This window comes from Podarcis tiliguerta, assembly GCF_965153285.1.
Source record: "Podarcis tiliguerta genome assembly, chromosome: 3".
Taxonomy (NCBI): domain Eukaryota; kingdom Metazoa; phylum Chordata; class Lepidosauria; order Squamata; family Lacertidae; genus Podarcis; species Podarcis tiliguerta.
Window position 1 is genome coordinate 51,581,006 of NC_139536.1, and position 21,834 is coordinate 51,602,839.

A 21,834-nucleotide genomic window follows, 5' to 3' on the forward strand; every position below is an offset into this window, starting at 1 on the left:
GTTTCCCCTGTTCTCATTCAGTTCCACTGGAGTATTTGAATGCTATATTTTTCTTGTTATTTATCACCATGTTGTGGATTCCTTCAGTGTATTTCCTGTTTCTCCAACAGAAGTGTGAAACAATTACTCTTACGAGTTAGGGAAGATAAGGATGGCCAGATGGCCCAGACATAAGCAAAGAGTCAAGTTTCAAAGAAAACAACTTATTTAATGGAAATTATTTCTCTTCTACAAAATCCACATATAAGAGTTTCCCACCTGGAAACAATAGGCTCAGAAAACACATTCATACTCCCAAAGTCATAGAAAAATATTATATTTACTTTAAGTGTCTTTTAGGGATTTTTATTATGGAAAAACAGGATCCATTTTCTCCATCTGGCACGATAATGGCATCCACTGGACATCAGACTGAAAGCCAGGTGATTGTCGGTGCCCTCAGAACATTTGGCAAATGATCAAACATATGTGCTGGAAATCTGATGTTTCTGTTTCCCACACCTTCTGCTGAAACTGTGGTGATAAAAGGAAAGAGAAAGAAGAAGAAAAGCCATGCCTTAATGGTGGGACAAAGTTTTGATTTAAGCAGAAATGTATGCTTTTAAAAATCACGCGAATCTTTGATGAAAACCGCTGTCGCTGAAGATAGCACTACAAGGGAAGCGGCTATGGGAGCTGAGTGGCATACTGTAGAGGTTATAGTATCAGACTAGGAAGACCCAGATTCAAATCCATACTCAGACTTGAGGCTTATTGGGGCAGTTACTGTTTCTAAGCATCACTTCTCTGTCAGCATTCTTGTAAAGATAAAATGCGGTGGGGAGGATGGGGACAGAATAACAGATTGTTGCATATGCCACTCGAATCTCTGAGTGGTGAAATATTCCCGGGAGTTCCAGGGTTTGGTTTCCTTGGAATGAGGGACAGTGGAGACTGTGGTTTATTTACACATGGATACAACCTGAGCCCACGATGGAGGGGCTCATGGCATCAACACCCCAGAAGGTCTTGCGTCTCCCATTGTTACAGTCTTGGATTCCAGTAAAAATACAGCATGGCTCTCACTCTCTGCTTCTGCCTGCTTCTAGCTTCCCTCCCTCTCTCACATCACTCTGGCTATTGTGCTTCTCACTACCAGCCAGGTGAGGGAGAGGGCCTACCTATATGCCCTCCAGCACAAAGCAACTTCCTTTCTTATAACTAACAATCCATACTTAGGACCAGTGTTTTTTTTTCTTAAAAAAACATTTAGCGATACAGTGGTACCTCGGGTTAAGAACTTAATTCGTTCTGGAGGTCTGTTCTTCACCTGAAACTGTTCTTAACCTGAAGCACCACTTCAGCTAATGGGGCCTCCCGCTGCTGCTGCGTGATTTCTGTTCTCATCATGAAGCAAACTTCTTAACCTGAGGTACTATTTCTGGGTTAGCGGAGTTTGTAACCTGAAGCATCTGTAACCCGAGGTACCACTGTACTCTCATTTCCCTACTTATATTGAAATACTGCCCCTCAATGAGGCCAAACTTAGATTCACAAAATGTTTAGGGGTATGCGTCCCCCCAGAAAGAAAGGACTGCTTAGTACTAGGTAACTTGCCAAGAAACCTGCCTGTCTCCGTTAACAATGGACTCCTCAAACTCACACTACTATGCGTGGTGGGAAGGTTGGGTATAAACACAACAAATAAATTAGCACCAATAGCAGCTTCCCTGCTGGGGTGAAACAGCAGATTGGAATAGGGATTTTCATAAGGACTGCAGCATGAGGTGCAGGGGTGAGGTTAACTGCTTCCACCCACCCACCAATCTCAATCTGACTAGCTCCCCTCAATGCTTTATATTTGATTTTTTTAAAGCACACACATGCAAGTGCAAGGACACATTTAATGAACCGTTTGGTGCTTGAGGCTAATGAAAGGTCTGGAGAAGGAACCATCTGAAATCCCAAGAAAGCGTATGAGATTATTTACGGGTAGATAGCAGTGCAGGCATTTGGCAGTTGTTCCACATCCTCGACTGTCTCCGGTAAGGGAAGGCCCTTTGTCTCCGGTAAAAATGTGACCAGAAGCCCACATAGAATGGAAAGTATACCTGTCAAAATGTGAAGCAGGAAACATACAGTATGTCACATGGAGTGAGAAATAATATTTAACACTACAGTTTAAGATAGTTCAGAGGCAGGGAACAAAAAAAATGTGGGGGAAGCCCTAACTAATTGTTGGCAGGGGGGAGTGAGTGGTTTATGTGTATATATGCATGTTTATGGGTGGATGTTTATGAATGGATGCAGGGGCACCAGCTCTTTTAGACTGAAAGCCTGCAAGCAGGGACTATCTTGTTTTTATCGTTATGTAAGCGGTTTTAATTGATTGTGTGGGAGACTTTTTGGCTAAAGAGTAGAGCACAAGTTCTCTAAATAAATAAAAGTAGTATGTAAACAAACTTAATGATGATACTGTTAAGGATTTCTATTACCCACAATACAGTGTTGGCACCTATCCAGCACAATTACACATAAGGAACTGGGCACTGCTGTACTTGTCCCCCTGACAACTCTCCAAAGGGCAGGCCTGTTCGATGCTTTCAGAAGTGTAGAGTCAGTGTGGATGGTATCAGAAGGGTGATCTGAAAATTCACTGGGAGAAAGTGGTTGTGGGAAGTGGCTCTCAGCATCACACTTTGCTTCGGGGCGGGGGGGGGGGATAATTGTATGGCAAAATGGAGCTACAAAACTGTAGTGAGTGTGGAATCCCAATCTCAATATTACTTCCTGAAAGAATCAGAAAAAGAAGAACCATCTTTGAAAAGATGTCACTTTTAAAACAATATCTTACAATAAACAATCAGAGGCAGCTCTGACCAGTAGGCTGCTAGCCGGTAGAGAAGAAATGGGGCTAAAATGCCCCCTATGTCACACAGTCCTGAGCACAACGAAACACCAAAGTTTCTATAGGGGAAAGAAAATAGAATATATTACTCAGGATTTATGCACTAGCTTCCAAGATGCTATACTATACCTACTTTTCACATGATACCTCCATTCCACTCTGGTTTGCTTTCTTTAACTGAACTCCAGATTTGGTCTTTAAGTCAGGGTATAAGAGCCTAGCAACAGGCACTTGCAAAGGTGATAATAGCAAGAATGCCTTCCCCAACCTGCCACGCCCCAGATATTTTGGATCCCAACTTCCTTCACCCCTAGCCAGCATGGCCAACAGCCAAGGCTGTTAAGAGTTGTGGTTAAACTACATTCATATACTGCTTTTGGAAATGTTTCTTTAGGAATGTCCTAGACCTAGACAATATCGGGGTTCCTTTGGCTCTTTTTATATGGGAATGCTAAGGAGACCTCATTCAAACCACTGGAGAGCAGAGCTGTGCACTGAGGATTTTTAAATTTTAGACTCTGAGCACACTGTGGTATGCAACTGCCTTGTAAATGGTTTTCTCTATCATTTCACCAGTGCTTTTTTTTTTAAAAAAAAAACTCCCACCTTTTTTTTGACTCTAAGTCCCAATGAACTCAGTGGGGCTTACTTCTGAGTAGGCATGCATAGCTTAGCAATGCACATGTACGAGCCACTTCACTGCTTGATGTAATCTGTCAGGTTAACCATCATTTCTGCTCCACTGCTACTTCCTCCCCCAACCCAAGCCCACAACCACGTGGATTTCTTCCCCAAAGTGCTTATTCCATTTACCTGAATATTGTAGGATACAATTCAGAATTCACAAGATAGACAAGCTCAAAAGTTATGGTGATCCCCAGTCTTGCCAAGATGGCGCATGATGTACTTAGCCATCGTATATCTGTGGAGGATACAGGCAGATGAAACACGAAAAGGATTTCTTTAACCATGGAAACCAAAAATCAAGATCCTATTCCTGATCCATTTCACAATGAATTCGTGTCCTTCTCATCTAACCCCTGTTGCTTCAGCAAAGCTTCTTCACAGATAAATGAGCAAAAGAAGTGGTGCTATATTCTACTCAAATGAGGTCAGAAGTGGAGAATCATTTGATTATGAATGGACAAAATGGAAGTTTAAAAGAGATATTATTTATTCACCATTGGTACCTGCCCCAATATTAAGGGAAGGTATTTAATTTTAATCAATAACAATAAATGAGCTAGAAATGCAACCTCCAGATTTGAAAATAATTAGCAGCGTTACTCCCATTTCACATTTACCAGCAGGTGGCACTAATATACTACTTTTCATTATGCAGCTGCCAGCTTAGCTTTAAAGCAGAGCAATGTGAAGCAATGCCAGACATTCCCCATTAGTTTTCTAGGGTTGCCATATTTCAAAAAGTGAAAATCTCGACAGAAAAGTTGTTGAACTTTACTTTGGGGGTGGGGATGGGGCAAAATTGTTAGCAAAATCGCAAAAAAATGCTGTTTTTGAGCTATTTTTTTCTTTTTTAAAAAATGGCAAAAATGGCCCTGCTGACATGGCTGACACATGTCTGGATTTTCCCAGACGTTTAATCCAATTTCCGTCTGGGCACTGCTGTCAACTGCTGTATTCCGTGCATGTCCAGGAAATCCTGGGCATATGGCAACCCTAGTTTTGCTCATTAGGAAAGAAAATGAAAAGCAACAGCAGCACAGCACCTTTCATTAAGACTCAATATAAGGTCACAGAGCAGTGTGTGCAAGCTTTTCTGGAGTCTGCCATTATTTCCAAGAAGAAATGCAAGGTCATATTTCAGCAAGCTTCTGTTCCAAGATATGGTTGGGGGTGTGTGTGTTTCACATATTTTTAAATGTGTGTGTGCGCGCACGCACACCTGTGGTCTGCCTTGAAAGACAAGGGTGAGTTAGCAACTAAAACAAGCAAATAAAAACGAAAAGGTTACCTTTGGGCAAGAATGCGGTCATTAAGCACGCAGCACCTGCCACGAAGGCACTTGTTGCAAAGAGAGGGCGCCTGCCAATGCGGTCAATTGTCAATAAGATTAGAAAAGCTGAAGGCAATTCCATCAGTGCTGAGACAAAGAACTCCAAATACAGATTTCCTTCTATGATTCCCAGGCGCAAGACAAGCCCTTGATAAACCACTGCACTTGTGAACCTTAAAAAGGAAGAAAAAACAGCTGCAAAAGGTTCAAAGCAGGCTGACTTGCATGACAAAGGCCAAAGGGGAAAGCCACAGAGGCAACACAGCTGGGACTCACCAGGCATACATCAGGATTAGAGTGAACTTTCTCATCTGCGGAGTTCTAACCAGTTCGAGGAGAGATGGGTTGCTCACCTCCTTGTCGGAGAGACTGATCTAAGTAAAAGAAACAGATACCAAAACCCAAATATAATAATAATAATAATAATAATAATAATAATAATAATAATAATAATAATATAATTTATTATTTATACCCCGCCCATCTGGCTGGGCTTCCCCAGCCACTCTGGGTGGCTTCCAACAAACTATGAAAATACAGTAATGCATCAAATATTAAAAGCTTCCCTAAACAGGGCTGCCTTCAGATGTCTTCTAAAAGTCTGGTAGTTGTTGTTCTCTTTGACATCTGGTGGGAAGGTGTTCCACAGGGCGGATGCCACTACCGAGAAGGCCCTCTGCCTGGTTCCCTGTAACTTGGCTTCTCGCAGCGAGGGAACTGCCAGAAGGCCCTCGGCACTGGACCTCAGTGTCCGGGTAGAATGATGGGGGTGGAGACGCTCCTTCAGGTATACAGGACCGAGGCCGTTTGGGCTTCAGAGGAGTTTGTACACGTAGAAGTGGTATAGAAATGAAACATCCACATAAAAATATGAAAAGTACGGGTTGATTTGCTGCCTGATGTTCTGCATGCTCTGAACGATTCATAAAATAATTTAAACAAATAATATCATATAAAACCTTGGGGAGGAGGGGAGATACTTGGACTATATCTACCAAATATTTTGCTTACTTTCAGGAAACAATATTTCTTACCCTGTTTAAAAACTGCTGTCAAATAAGACAAGGAGCCTTGGGCTTGAGTAACTTGGGGCTACAGCTCATCAATATGCAACCCCCCCAAAAAAACCACAATATAAGGGTGTTAGGCATTCAGATCAAAATCCAATGTACAACCAAATGAGTTTTCATCAAAGCATTAATATTAAACATTAAGTGTTATTTTTGTCTGTCATATTTTTACAGAAAATATGAAACTATTTGCATAATACTGCAAAAGCACAAAAGCAATATAGCACAAATTTTTAAAATGATTTATTTTTAAAGGTTGCCATTCTGGTTTTTCTAGTTCACATGATAGCAGATATTGCAACTTTTTGATTTTGCTAGGTTTTTACTATTTGGGGAGTTCTTCTATTTGAGTTTATTTCTGTTTTTATTTTGTTGCTTTATGATGTGTGTGTGTATGTGTGTTTAATTGTACTTCTAAGATTTCATGTTTTTATTTTAAAATAGCCTAGTAATCCTTGTCATTTAAAGGTGGAACAGAAACAGAATAAACAGGAAGAAGTATAGACAATATTTAGTTATGTGTGATGCTGCCTTAGATTGAGTTAGAGAACTCAGTTGTCTAAACTGTCCGGTACTGTCTTAATATGCACAGCAACATATATGCACACACAGCAGGTGAAGCCATGGCACTCAATCTACCTCCTGACAGCTGAGCTGCTGCTGTTTTTTGGGAAGAGAGACAGTGGAATGGAGGTGGAAGGGAGATCAGAATGCTTCAAATACAGTGGTAGGAGTGCCAGCTTGGCTCCCTGATGCACTGGCACCATTCTGACCTCCCTACCACTTCCGTCTTCCCCTCTGAATAGGCAGCAACTCTCAGAAAAGCACAAACAAAAATATTTTGTCAACCTTGATAAATGAAAAGAAAATACTCATGCATTTTCACTTTTTAAACTCAAATCAGCACTCACTTCTAGCCTTGGGCCCCTCACCAACCTACCTCACACGGCTGTTGTGAAGATATAAGATTAAATAAAATGACTGGGGGGGGGGGAGACTCAGTGCTTCTGTCATAAACCTCAAACTTTGATTCCTTTAAGCAGAGTGATGCATCTTTGGACTATAAAAGGCCATGTTTTTCTCTCCCCCTCTAAGTATAGCTCCAAGGCTTCAACCAATCCTCACCTCTCCCCCCACCTTTGTTGTTGTTGGAGAAGAAGTATGCTCTGTTGTACAATGTAAAGAAATTATAATGAAAACAACTCTACAACACCACACAGTTCAATGCCACACAGCTCGTCATCATAACAGCAGGTTTATCATCACCAGGGCATTAGCATGCCTACAAAAGATACAATACAGCAAATTTTCTCAAACTCAGAGCTTCGCTTTGAAAAGCAGAGCTATGTAATCTTGGAACTAGAAACTCCACTGAGAGTACAGCCTGTGAAATGCACTTGACCCTCCCATTATCACACTTCCGGGAGCATCGTGCTCTCCTTCTGGGCGTAGAATCAAGAATGACTGAACTTGTGTATCCAAAAGGATCTGGAACGGTTCCGAAGTGCAGCTTAGAAGCCTTAGACTATTACTGAGGGCTAAGCAATTGCAGCTGTGACTAAATTAGGGTCACCCAGCTGTGGATACTACTTAAAAATATAGGCTAGGATGTTTGGGAACGATGAGGAGAGAGTAATACTAGCCTGGACACCAAGGTCACCATTCTAAAAATACTGAGATGTTGAACAAACTGAAGAATCTGAACAGATGGACATCATGCAATCCGCACATTCCCTTGTTCGTAATCTGATCACATGAAAATATGATCTTCACAAGATGGTTGACAGACAAGGCATTTGGAAGATGTGTGGCAAAAGCAAGTCTTTCATGTATGGCTGTTTAAAAAAAGGAATTTATGAAAAACTGCAGTACCTTTTTGTGTTGATTTACATTGATATAGTATAGGATCCTCTGATTTTTGGGAAGGAAAGTATTGAATTCTGCATCTGCTACTTTTAACATTACTAAATATTTTGAGGGAAATGTCCTTTAAGTTGCTAGATTTCCAACACTCCTCCTGGAGAAGAATACTGCTGTTCTGGAAGAGGCCTGACATCTGCCTGAGCAGGCAGGGACCTGCAATTATTGACAGGCCTCCCACTGGTGGTAGCCAGTGTAGAGTTCTCAAAAGGGGTGTTTTGGGATATGTGCAGGTTTGGGCCAGTTACAGATCCCCTGAATTCTTTTTCTTCTTCTTCTTCTTTGTCCATGAGAGGCCAGATTCAGACATCTCTGTTGCACCAGCTGGTGTAGTAAAACCAACAGGGGTTTGGATGTGGTGGTGGCTCCACTGCCCACTGTCCTGTCTACATAGTTAGTATTTCTCTCAATAACTAATTGACCAACACCAATGTTTTCAAAGCACCTACAGCAATTAAGTGCAGTGCATAAGACAAATGAAAGAAAGATAACATGCAAGCCCTGCCATCAGGTTTCCACTCCCAAGAGGCCAGGATCTTATATGCATGCAACAGAATGAGTCTGTGCAGACTTTCTTCTTTGTGTATTCGCTGTACAAATGGTATGTGTGAACGTTTGTGTGTGTGTTCCAGACATCTGACACCTGACCTGCCTCCAATATGACATATCCTGATGGCCCAATTTGCCAATGTGCACATGTTCAGCACAACATCTGAAAGATGAGCAGGAGTGAAACACACCCCAGAGCGAGCCCTTAATACAAAAAAGGTACAAAATGGGGGAAATCATCTCCTCCACACTCCAGCTAACACTTAGATGGCCACAGGGCGAGAAACAGAAAACCCAACAGCACAAACTGAACATGCCTTGCTAACACCATGATGATGCTAAAAGTGGTGCATTTGATGCTTAGCACGTATATGGTGAGTACCTCAGTATAATGTGGTGGAAGACATTTCCCATTGTCTTTGGCGATGGACTGAATGATCTTTAGGGCTTTTTCTCCTTTTTTACGTGTCAGTAGCCACCGTGGAGATTCAGGTACTGCCCTGCAAAAGTAGAGACACTGGTAAGGATGTATCTGCAAGCTGTGTTCAGAAACCAAATAGATTTATTGCTTGTAAGAAGGCACGAAGCTAATTAACATCCCTGTGCGGTTCTCCTGCCTTCCATTTTTTTCCTGGCAAGCTGGAAGCTCTTTAATCCTCCTGTGTGAATGTGTGTGTGTTTGTGTGAAGGCTGAAACAAGCATCCCATGGAGTCAGCAAGCAATTTGACACTGCACACAGTAGAAGCCCGGTAGAAGTGACCCACATAATGCTGATGATTCTGTCCATTCTTTACACATAGTTGGACAAAGAAGCACATAAATTATGTGGATGACTTGTAATATGATCCCTGGAAACTAGCGAAATGCAAACTAGATTCTAAAGGGAATGTTGCATAGTCAATTTCAGAACTTTCAGAATCGATTGTAAATTCTGAACTGAACTGAAAAAACTTTGAGTTTACCTTGAAGAGATAGATCAACTCTTTGTAAATAGCACTCCTATTTGTCCATATTTTACACAAACTATATCTGTGGCTTTTGGTTCTATATTCAGCCATAACTCATTTCAAATATGTTCAAACAGGTATACTGTTTTATAGATGTAGGCTTATATTTAAAAAGGCACAATTTGGGGAGGAGGTTACTGATGATAACTTTCTGTGTTCTTAAACAATGTATTTTGTTTACATTGTGTTTTAGAGTGTTCAAAGCACTTCAAGGGCATATCACAGCAATCCTTATAATTCTGAATGAAGGTCAGTATTATCACTCCCATACAGTAGATGTGGGCAATTTAAAGACCTGTGAGACAGACAGAGGACTTACTCATAATTACTAAAGCTCCCAGTTTATACTACAGGATCTCATACTGTGTACTATATAATTATTCTAAAGATCCGAGAAAGAAAATAACATCAAATTACCAGTAATACAACAGGAAGAGGAAGTTGGGGAGTGTCGTAGCTAGCTGAATCTCTCGCCATGTGGGAATGAGATAAGCAATTCCAGGAAGAATCACAACTCCAAGGGTGAAAAAGATCTGAATTACAATTCCAACAATCCTTCGCTGATCTGAACCAACTATCTCTGTCACTGAATACAGAAATGGACAAAATAAAAGACATTGAAAGGAAACAGCCTGCACATTATTAAAACCATTAATAGGGTGATGATAGCAAGTCACTGTTCTGTGGTACACGTGGAGATATTTTGCTGACTTCTTTACATTAGTTGGCAGAAGAAAATTAATGTCACAGACGTCTGATGTTATGAATCTATGGCCTGGTTCAGATATAACTATCTCAGTTAACAAACCATTGTTTATTAGGCTAAGAACAAGTGGTTAGCCTGGACATTCATCCCTCCCTCCTTCCCTTTCATTCCCCCTTCTTTTGCACAATGTATTGCCTTAAATCACACTTTCCCATTACATCCAAACTTGGAAACTGGTTTAATCTCTGGCTACAAAAGTAGGGCATCAAACTAGATGGTTCAACAATTGACAGAAATCCTGCCATTGTTTATGAAACCAAAATAATTGTATCTGAATTGAGCCCATATCTCATTCATCGGTGAGATAGTGCATGTTGGTATTCTTTGGTCTTATTACTATTGAATGAGCATCTATGTAGCTTCATATGTATAAAAATGTCCTATAAAGAACACATTTTTCTTCTCCTGAGTGATGCTGGCTTTTGCCTACCTTCACTGTAAAACAGATGGATGTACATACCAACAATCTGAGTGATAATTCCATATTCTCCACCCCTTTAGTTTTGGGATTTAACTTTTAAAATACCACATGCACACTTCTCCCAATTAAATGTATAATTATGTGTCACCTCCCCACCTTGAAAACCAGAAACGGCTCATGGAGTGTGGTGGTAAATTCGTGATGAATTACTTTCCTTTGTGCTCAAAAATGTATGTCTAAAAAACCGAACCCTACCACAGTGACTACATTTTTTAAAGTCAGCTCACCACTCAAATTAGGTACATCTCTGTGCATTCTTAAATTTATAAACCATGGACTTATTTAAAATCTGGGTCATATTAGATCGGCTTGTGACCAAACTATACACAATTCAGAAGCCATTATTGTCTTCAATAAACTTATTGTTTTTGCCGTCCCTGAGGCAGCTATCAAAAACAGGAGAGCTATTGAGCCTCTGGTCAGCTGCTGTACATGGATCTTGTGTGGAATTTTTCCTGGTGGGTCATGAACTGGGGTCAAATGAGATGTGACCTGGGGTTAAACGGGTTGCTGCATTTCATATGCATGTTTGTTAACATTCAAGTAGCAGCTGCTGGAGATGGGACTGATAATTATCAGGACTGCAGTGTAGCAGTGAGGGAGAGTTTAACCCTTTCTCCCCTTGCTGTGATCTTGACAGAAATGGTTCCTTTCAAACTTTTATCAACATCAGGAGGAAATCTCCACCACCAGCACTATCAGAATAAAATGTCTTCAAATGAACCAATCCCTGCATAATCAACCCTCCCTTCCATGCAGTAATTTAGCAATATTCACAATGCAATCTATTGATTTTATGTGCAATGTGCCTACAGTATAATAATCCCATTCAAGAAATCCCATTTTTTCATTTGGTATCCCACATATTACATGCATATATGAAGAGGAAGAATGGAAAACACGCCAAGTCTTACCAATGACAAAGCTTGTCATCCAGGTTCCCTTTCCAAATACACCTTGTAGAAAGCGAAATATCGAAAATACTACAATATTTGGTGCAAAGGCCACTATGAGGCCACATAGTCCTGCCCCAAAGGAAGAAATGAGGTAAATGTTGATTCTGCCGTATCTGTCAAGAGCAGAGAGTGTGAGAGTAAAACAGAGAGAACAGGGTTACCTGGTGTGAAAAGAGCTTTTAAGGTCTCAGCCTTTCTTCCTGGGCAAACCAGCTCTGGGAATGGTAGGGATGCTCTCTCCCCCACTCCCACCCCTCACTAGTCATCTCATTGAAGGCAGACTGAACATATTCCTAAACTTCCTAATCTTCACACGTAATGGCATACAAAAGTGCTGTGCCGAAAACTCTCCTCCAATTTCTCTAAAGTTTCGTTCTTCTACGAAAGAGACTTCTGCTGTTCTGCCTCATTCAAGGAACATTTTATAATTTTGGTGGGTGTGGACAGGGCTTTTTTTCCAGCTGGAACTCAGTTCCAACACCTGTCAGGCGGACGCCATTTCCATTCTAAGAGAACGAGGAAGGTGTTCATGGTGAGTTTTGGCACCTTTGTTTCTGGAAAAATATCACTGGGTGTGGAGTGGGGTTTACCTTATTGTGTCAGTGAGTGTTTTTTTCTTTCCATTAAACATTCTCCCATATTTCCTGATCTGAAAAATCACCATGGGAAGAAGCTGCTCATGATGTCTCTTTCTGCCTTTAACTGAAGCTTGGGAGGCTGGGGGTAACTTGCTTCCAAGTGCCTAAGGCTGGTGTGCTTCTTCCCTTTTGCTTAAAAAACACCAATAGCTCTCTGCAATTATGTCTTTAAAAATAAATATGCAATCTAATAAAACGAACAGTTGTCAGAGGCATAGTAGATAACCTCTCTCCAGCTTCCCTTTCTAACAGGAAAGGCCAACTGAAGACATCAAAGGTTTTTCAGGAAATGTGAGCACCTGGGAAGGCTGCAGAATGTAGAAGGAAAGAAGAGACACTCACAAAACCTCTCGGCCACATCAAAATAATTGCAACAACCCCTCCACATTTCATGCATGAAAATTTCACTGAAATTTTCTTTCACCTTTGACAATTTTCAAATGCTTTCTCCCCACATGAATTGATGGAGAAGGGATAAAAACATGGAAGACATTTTGGGTACAGTACTAATACAATGTAAACACTCACTCACGTAAGTAAAGTAACATGTGAAACAGCCCTGTCTGCAGCTGAAGAATGACATGGTTCGTAGTTTGGTTAAAAAAAGAAAATTTTACCTGTCTGAAGCGTAGCCTAGGTAAAATCCTCCTACCAAAAAACCGAGATTGAGGAGAGACTGTGTCATATCTATTAGCCATCTGTCCTCACAAACAAGGTTGTACTGTGGGATGAACAAAAAGATACAATAAGTTTCCGTAGAAGATAAAGTTTTTATTTGACAAAAGATTCCAGTCTTGAAAACAATATCCGAGGGAGGCTGCAGGAGAAAGGGAATCACTGTAAAAATTGCCTCCCTCCTTTTTCCCTTCACAGAAACCTTCACTGGAGCAAAAAGCCTTCTGTGACTAGAGACACACCTAGTCTTTTTTAAAAGGGAACTGAAACATTAGAATTGACAGTCTCTATATAAACTATGCCAGGTTTATATAGAACTAATGTTCAATTTAAGAAACTTATAAAACTATTTAGGATCATATTCTGATGGTGGCTGAGCCTGTGAAGTCCTACCCTCTACAGATGTCATAAAAGAATCTCATATGAAGTTGGGTCCAAAACATTTTTGCTGCCTGAGTCAAAAGACAAGATGGTGCCTCCCCCCCCCCTGCCATTCCATGTACACAAGCCAATACTGGTAATGGGGCAGCGTCCTCCACCATATTTGAGGTCAGCAGGCTAGCTTAGAAGGTGAATGGCAGGCCTAGTAGCACAATGAGCTCTGCCCTTCAACAATTTGCTGCTGTTCCCCACCTCAAGCACCTGCTGCCAGAGGTTGCCATCTTCCTGTCTAATGGTAGGGTTGGCCATTGTTTTTCAGAGAACCATCCCTGGAAGGCGTCAATGAAAATATAAGAAATGGGGGCAAAATGGAGGGAGTGATAGGTAAAGTGAAGACAGAAGGTGACGAAATGTAACTAAAGAAACAAATTGTTAGCACCCAAGTCTTCCCTGCTGTGACATTCTTGCCAGGAACAAGATATGGGTGGGGTGGGGTGGAAATGCCACTTTGAATAGAAACCATCTGGCTTTGTCAGTCCTTGAGCTAACTTTGGTTGATACCGTATCATCTACATGATAAACATGTCTTAAACTCTGTTGTACTTCTAAGACATCACAGATAAACACTGTTTGTTCTTCCAGTGTTCAACAGCTATCTCCTGACTTAGTGCTGTGAGTGAAATGGTTCCGCCTTTTTGAGCACATCCAAGAAAAAGAAAAGTTTAAAAGAGCTAAGCAAATCTCCATCTCAGTGCTCTGATTTGTAATCCTGAAGATTTCATGAAATAACTTTTTGGAAGGATTTAACCCAAATCTACTTCCAAGATTCCAGTGGGATAGCCTGATTAATACCAGTTGTCGTAGAGAACTGGTGACCTCAGTCTCTGAAAACTTGCATGAATACAATAAAACTAGCATTAGCAATAAACAGATTTTGGAGAATGCATAATTATTTAGGAGCATGATTTTTGCTTCGTCAACATGAGAAGAGCTTAAACTCTTCAACACACCGTTATATCCTTGACTGAGATCACTAATTAAAATAATGAATGTAATTAATTCCAACACTGATTATCTGAGCAATTCCAGCAAGAACTAACTCCTTTTTAGCATTCCATAGCATTTTATTTATTTTTAGTCTCACATTTAAACAGTACCATCTTTTTAGTAGGACCAGTTCCCATGCTGGATTACTCAGTTTTTTATTTGGTATGTTGGTGTCCCCCCCCCCACTTAAGGGTGGTATCTGATACACAGACCCATTGAAACCAATGCTTTTAATTAGCCATATTTGAATGCTACGTTTTAGCATGATAAGATCCATACATGAGGTAGATCTGCACATTAACTTTGTGTATTGTACATTTTTTGCATAATTTTTGGTATGTAGGTTATATAGCATGTATGAAGGAGGGTTAATTGTAGGTGACGTTACAATCAACAGACTTTTATCACACATGGGCCTATATATGTACCAGGAAGAGAATCTAATTTACAGTATGTTCATTAGAATGGGTAGAAGTGGTTTCAGTTAGCATGGAACTAGGATTGTTTATGATGGGTTAATTTAATTTCTGAAGTTAAATGCTTATAGCCTAAACATGGAAGTGAGAGCTGGACCATAAAGAAGGCTGATCGCCGAAGAATTGACGCTTTTGAATTATGGTGCTGGAGGAGACTCTTGAGAGTCCCATGGACTGCAAGAAGATCAAACGCATCCATTCTTAAGGAAATCAGCCCTGAGTGCTCACTGGAAGGACAGATCGTGAAGCTGAGGCTCCAATACTTTGGCCACCTCATGAGAAAAGAAGACTCACTGGAAAAGACCCTGATGTTGGGAAAGATGGAGGGCACAAGGAGAAGAGGACGACAGAGGACGAGATGGTTAGACAGTGTTCTCGAAGCTACAAACATGAATCTGACCAAACTGCGGGTGGCAGTGGAAGACAGAAGTGCCTGGCGTGCTCTGGTCCATGGGGTCACGAAGAGTCGGACACGACTGAACGACTAAACAACAATAGCCTAAACATGTGCAAAATAAATATTATCTACTCCAGCGAGAAACCATAAAAATATCTAAATGGGGTACCAAGATTCCTTGCCAATTGTTTATTTATAAGAAAACACTGACACAATCAATATTTTGAGAGGGGGCGTTGCTTTCTTGTATTTGATTGACAATTGATTTATTGCATTTTGCTGTCATTTTATTGTATTAATAAAAAGGTTTGAGGACCTCTGGGATGAAAAGCGGTATATACATGATTGGATAAATAAATCCTGCTGTCCTTAGAGCTAAGTAAGGTCTGTGCATCGATGGGGAATGTAGTACTTGGCCCTTAAAATAGCTTCAACAGCAACAGTAATGTTTCATATAGGACTTTATGATGTTGCTGACATCAGTATGTTCTAAACAACTGCATTTCTTCTTCTAGGAAACCAATTATCTTCCCTCAAAGGGCATGTTAATCTGGCAAATGTTAACTTGGCAGAGCGAAAGTGTTTGCAGGCAGCGGACCAGAATGTATCCTCCATGGAGGACCAAGTGTCAAGATTACAGCAAAAACAAAGCAGCTTCAGGCGTAATTTGACCTCAGAGCTTGGCAAGTACTTCCAGAAGTTTGACTCTGGCTTTAGGGGAGAAACACCCTGGGGCCTGGATGAGGAACCCTTCATACTTCATTGGACTTCAGCCACTAGCCAGAATGGCCGATGGACAGGGATGGTAGAAATTGTAGTCTAACATCTGCAGGGCCACAGGTTCCCATCACTGCTCTAGAAGCTCTCTGTGCCCTCTCCTGGAGGCCTGCTACTGCTCTTGGAGAACTGCCATCTACTGACCAGCCAGCCAGCTGTCTAGTGGGGTAGCTGGCTTATATAACTAGATAGATAGCCATTAACCCTACAGTACCACCTCAGAATGCACACAGGAAATCATTCGCTGTCACAACACTATAATTTTCTTGAATGCATTTTTTTTTAGTCAAGGGTGGAGGAGGCAAAACTTCATGCCTAGGCTTTGGACAAGGCTAGGCTTCAGGCACGAGATTCCTCACCTACAGGTGTAGAAGAACTGTTTCCTTGTGCTAGGAGATTGGGGCAAGCCTACTCCCAAGCTAGTCATTAAGGCTGTGCTTGCTTACTGAGGGCAAAGCCCCATCAGACACAGCAAGACTTACGTACCCGAGTAAACATGCATGGGATTGTGCTGCATATTGCAATAGGGAAAAACACATGCAGAGACTGAAGAGTTATAAGAACGTTAACAGTATGGATTGGTAGTTATATCCAGACAGCCATAGAGCTTTCATTTCTCTAAAAAGTCTATGTGATTGCATTCCAATGGTCACCATCTACATTACTAGGAACACTGCTTGAAGGAAGAGGTGAAGTAGTGGAGCAGGATTTTCCACTCCCAAAAGTAAGCAGTAAGAAATACTTGCTGCAACAGTAATTGTTTCCTCCACATGCATCATTTGCCTCTGGTTTGGCAAAAGGTAGGAGGGCCACTGGCCACAGGTACAACTGCTGTCGCATGCCCAGCCCTCGCATGCTTTGCAAACAAAAAGTCCCTGATTCTTGCTCCATCTGCACTATGTATTTGAACATGCTACTACAGTCATGGCTTCCCCAAAGAATCCAGAGAACTGAAGTCTGATAAAACTGCTGAGAGTACTTTGAAGACCCCTGTTGCCCCTGTAGAGCAACAGTTCCCTGAGAAGAGGGATTGATTGTTAAACCATTCTGGGAATTGTAGCTCTGTGAGGGGAAAAGGGGTCTCCTAACAACTCTCTGTGCCCTTAACAAATTACAGTTCCCAGGATTCTCTGGGGGAAGCCATAACTGTTTAAAGTGGTGTGATACTGCTTTAAATGTATAGTGCAGATGGGGCCTCAGTCTCAGGTATCTCTTAGGTTGTTTAGTCGTTTAGTCGTGTCCGACTCTTCGTGACCCCATGGACTAGAGCACGCCAGGCACTCCTGTCTTCCACTGCCTCCTGCAGTTTGGTCAAACTCATGCTGGTAGCTTCGAGAACACTATCCAACCATCTCGTCCTCTGTCGTCCCCTTCTCCTTGTGCCCTCCATCTTTCCCAACGTCAGGGTCTTTTCCAGGGAGTCTTCTCTTCTCATGAGGTGGCCAAAGTACTGGAGCCTCACTTCAGGATCTGTCCTTCCAGTGAGCACTCAGGGCTGATTTCCTTAAGAATGGAGAGGTTTGATCTTCTTGCAGTCCATGGGACTCTCAATCCTTCTTGGATCACTGCCTTGCCGTGGCGAAGGGGCTTGAAGAACTCAGAGAAGCTATGAACTATGCCGAGCAGGACACCCAAGATGAACAGGTCATAGTGGAAAGTTTGACCAAACGTGATTCACCTGGAGGAGGAAGCAGCAAGCCACTCCAGTGTCCCTGCCAAGAAAACTCCATGGACAAAGACAACAGGCATATCTCTTAGGTATAGTATAATAAACAAATATCCAGTTAGAACAGGGAAAGGTCCTTGTGTGCAACCCTGGAGAGCTGCTTCCAGTCAGCATGGAGTGTTTGTCTTCAACTGGTGGGTTGGGACTAGGGATGAAAGAGAACTACATTTCGTTGAAAGCTGAATATATCCAATTTGCCCTTTCCAAAATACTGTAAGAACTGAAATGCACCATCCTTCAAAATGCACAGTTATCCAAATTTTGCAATGCTGTTCTCCAATTGAAGCTTAATACAATGCATATGTTAGTGGAAATTGTGCATTAAAATAAATATATTGGTGGAAATAGCATGCAAAATGCATAACATTATGAGAAATTGTTTGCAAAAATGTGCCCATTTGTCAAAACTGTTTCCAATGCTGTGTTGATTAGGATAAATTTGCACTAAAATGCTGAAGAATTTTCACGAGGATTTTTCAAAATTCACAGAAATTTTGAGAACTGAAGACTGGAAAAATGAGAAACTATGGGCCCATCCATACTTTCATTTGTTCCATGATTTCAAGTCAAGGGACCAAGAAGGTTTCTTTTGTCCTGCAACTTTCCTGGGAAAACCCACTGTTTACTGCTGAAATCTGAACAAACATCACAACAACAACACTACCACCGTGCAAATAACAAAAGGAAAACATGGGTCCCTAAATGCATGTTGGGACTAATGGTGGACCCAAGATTGGGAAAGTGTGAAGACTTCAAGCATACAGTAGCTTGATAGGCTGACAGCCCAGCTCAGTATGACACAGCTTCCTGTGTTCATTGCAGTGTCTGAAAGCAGCTACTAATGCTACCATATCCGCCTGTCCTTAAATCTGTCATATTTCAGTGTTAATGATTAACAAAATGTTACCACAGACAACCAAAGCAGGATTACATCAAAAAGATCACTGTCCTTTTCCTCATTCTCTAATCACCCTCCTGCCTCCACCAGCAACATTTCAGCAAAACAATTTCTACTGTATTTATCTAAAGAATGTATTGATATGAGCTCCAGGAAAGAAAATGAACAATATCTAAAATACTGTAATGTATTTCTATTTCTATCTTAAAATGTATACCAGATCTAATTCAAACAGAACAAAACTAAGTTTTGTTATAGTAAAAAGTTATAGTCCACAAGTGTAATGTGAATAAGATACCATTAAAAGTGGGTTCCCTTTTACTATTTTGGTGCAAACTAATATCATGAAAGTTAGTGACATAACTTGCATACCTGATCTGCTCCTCCTGTAACTGTGCTTTCTACAGACTACTCCCTAAATAAATGCTGTTCTAACGCTGGTACTGTTTGTTTAACAATTTAATCAGTTGCTTTTATTGTTCTATTTGATTTACTGTGTTTTAGGTAGTTTGCAAACTGCGATGAGGTCACTACCTCAGGCAAGAGATGAGTTAGGAATACGAAAGATAAATAATGCAATACTTTTCTTTATTTCAAGACTTGCATGTGTTCCAGTCTGTGCTGAGGAATATTTGAGCACCTTTTAATAATATCTTGTATTTTCAACAGGCATTGCTTCTTTATTGCACTATGCTTTGGTGCAACTTAACTTGGTGCAAACTAATTTAGGTTACAATCCTAAATGGGCAAGTTGGTTTAGGTTCTCTTCCTTAGTTTGCAAAGAGCCTCCTTCAACATCCAAAATTCACATATCCCAGATGGATATCCACTGTAACCTGTATCAGCAGCACCTTTTTGTTCACTCCCCCCCACCCTCTTTTTTGTTGTTCTACAACCTGTCTAAAAAAAGTTTTGTGAAACTCAAAAGCTACTGCACTGTTTATGACTTTCAGCCCATCCTAAAATATTAAGTGGTTGTTGTGCATTGGATTTTTTCTTAATGGACCAACACAGCTAGCTGCACTTTTCATACTTGATTGTTGGTGTTTTATGACGTTTGCTCAGTTATTCTCATTTTATAAATGTCCTTGCTGGCATAGTGTTACTTTCCCCTCTCTTTCTTATGGCTGAAAATAATAAAATTGATCTGAACTCAATTTTAGATTTTCAACTTTAAGAGCACAAGAAACTGCCTTGTACCAGGTCAGATTATTTGTCTGTTTAGCCTAGTTTTGCTGACAGGCAGCAGTGGGTAGAATTAGTTCCCATCACTAACTATCTGATCCTTTTTTCCAATGCCAGGGATTAAATCTAAGACCTTCTGCACGCAAAGGATGTGCACTACCAGTGAGCCACACTCCCTTCCTAATGTATTGTCGAATGATAAATGACAAGAAATTCATCCAGAGAGATATACACTGTCTATCTGAATTGGTGCTGCCCTTCTATACAACTGTATTGCCTCAGTTTCCAAGAGACATATATTCTATTAGCCCATCCATTATCCGAAATGCCATAGCTCTCATTATACTCTTCTATTTCGAAGAGTCAGTAGAAATGTCTCAGTTTTGGAATTTGCTCACATATTAAACACATTAAACACTGGCGCTGCTGTTTAAGGTTACCTATGAAACTTTCCAATTGCTGTTGTGGAGAAGATTAATTATCTGTGTCAACCCACCATAGTTTGCACTCCAGACTTCTTCTTTTATGTATTTTATAGTCCTGTATTGCTAATGAAAACATGGCTGGAGGATGTATTTTGAATTCTCTTACCTCGCTGGCAATAGTTGAATGAGGTTCTTTGTAGAGCCAGCCATCCCGGCGGCATGTTGTAAGTGACACATTGCTCAAGCTGCTGCTGGTAAGATGAGACAGTGGGTTGGTGCAGCTAGAAGAGGTGTTATGCCACTCCATGTCATACTTCTTGCACTGGGAAGAATCATTGACCAGACTTGAAGCTCGAATGGTAACGTTGTACTCCTCTTCAAATGTCCATCCACATTGCTTCCTTAATTTAGATGCATAAGGAACCCTGCACCAATATTGCTCTGGGTCCCGGCCAAGGAACACAACACCAACAAATAAGAAGGAAAAGGTTATACCAGTCTGGCAAAGGAGGAGGAAGACCCGCTTTTGAAACCTTCCAAATTCCCCAGCCTCTTTTAGAAACTCTTCAAAAGACGGCATTGTAGACAGTTCCTCCCCTCCCCCAAGTCAGATGAATCCAAGAGGTGACACAGCGTCAACAGCTCTCAAACTTTGTGGCTGTTGCCGGTGCTTCCTATAAATCATGTACGCGCAATCTCTCTCTTCTTTCTCTGTCTTCCTCTCTGTCTCCCTCAGCTACACACACATGCAATCAAGTAGCAAAAGCAATGCCGGGGCAGAGCAAAGTTACACACACACACACACACGAGTTGTACTGTCAGTTTGGCACAATGCTTACGCACAGAACTGTAGGATTTCACTATACACTTGGCACGCATGCTGCCCCAAAGAAGGGGGCGTATATATTTTTTCTGTCTACCCAAAGGAGAGATTATGTAATCAAAATGGTTAACTCTTTAGGGACATGCAAACAGCCGAATATAAAGCAGAACTGTGGTCATTTCCCATAAAAATTAATCCACATTTGTCAAATTGAACAGAAATTATGGGAAAGGATCCACTTTGTTAAAATCCATTAAACTTCTCCCTCCCCAAAACACTTGGGTTCTTGCTACTGTAGCGGTTAATTAGCTTATTTTAGTTGGTAATTGGAATAGATAACCACATAGGTTACTGCCAAGAGGTTATAATGTGGGTCCAGTGGTGTGAGGGGAACCAGGCATGGAGAATATCAGCTGCTGGCAGTTAGAAACAGTGGAAATGAAGAAAAGTGTAAGAGAAAAGACGTGAAGTGAAAAGGTAGCTAGAAGAGTCACTACTAAGAAGATGAGCAATCATGGGCGTCCACAAGACATTTTACTGAAGGGGCAAAGTAAATACTCCAAATTAATAAATAAACATGCGTAGTTGAAAAGTGAAAGCAGGCAAGTTTTTCACTTTAAAAAATGAGGAGAATGGTGCCTGCACTATTTGCCACATCGCTCAAAAATGAATGCTGGAAATATGGGAATTGTGGTTCATTTGGTGGCACAGGAGGCTGTTCCCCTCCCCACT

The 21,834-nt window shown here is 41.1% G+C and overlaps 1 protein-coding gene across 1 annotated transcript; it reads right to left on the bottom strand.

Moving 5' to 3' along the window:
- Positions 1-187: 187 nt before the first annotated feature.
- SLC22A3 (solute carrier family 22 member 3) lies at positions 188-21,117 on the bottom strand. Its single transcript, XM_083434165.1, has 11 exons — positions 20,446-21,117; positions 12,910-13,013; positions 11,613-11,767; positions 9,869-10,037; positions 8,826-8,943; positions 5,181-5,278; positions 4,863-5,077; positions 3,701-3,809; positions 2,834-2,946; positions 1,970-2,090; positions 188-513 (listed from the first exon to the last, which is right to left on the bottom strand). The coding sequence occupies exons 1-11, from the start codon at positions 20,857-20,859 to the stop codon at positions 459-461; spliced, it is 1,671 nt and encodes a 556-aa protein (XP_083290291.1). The 5' UTR covers positions 20,860-21,117; the 3' UTR covers positions 188-458.
- Between the last annotated feature and the right edge of the window lie 717 nt (positions 21,118-21,834).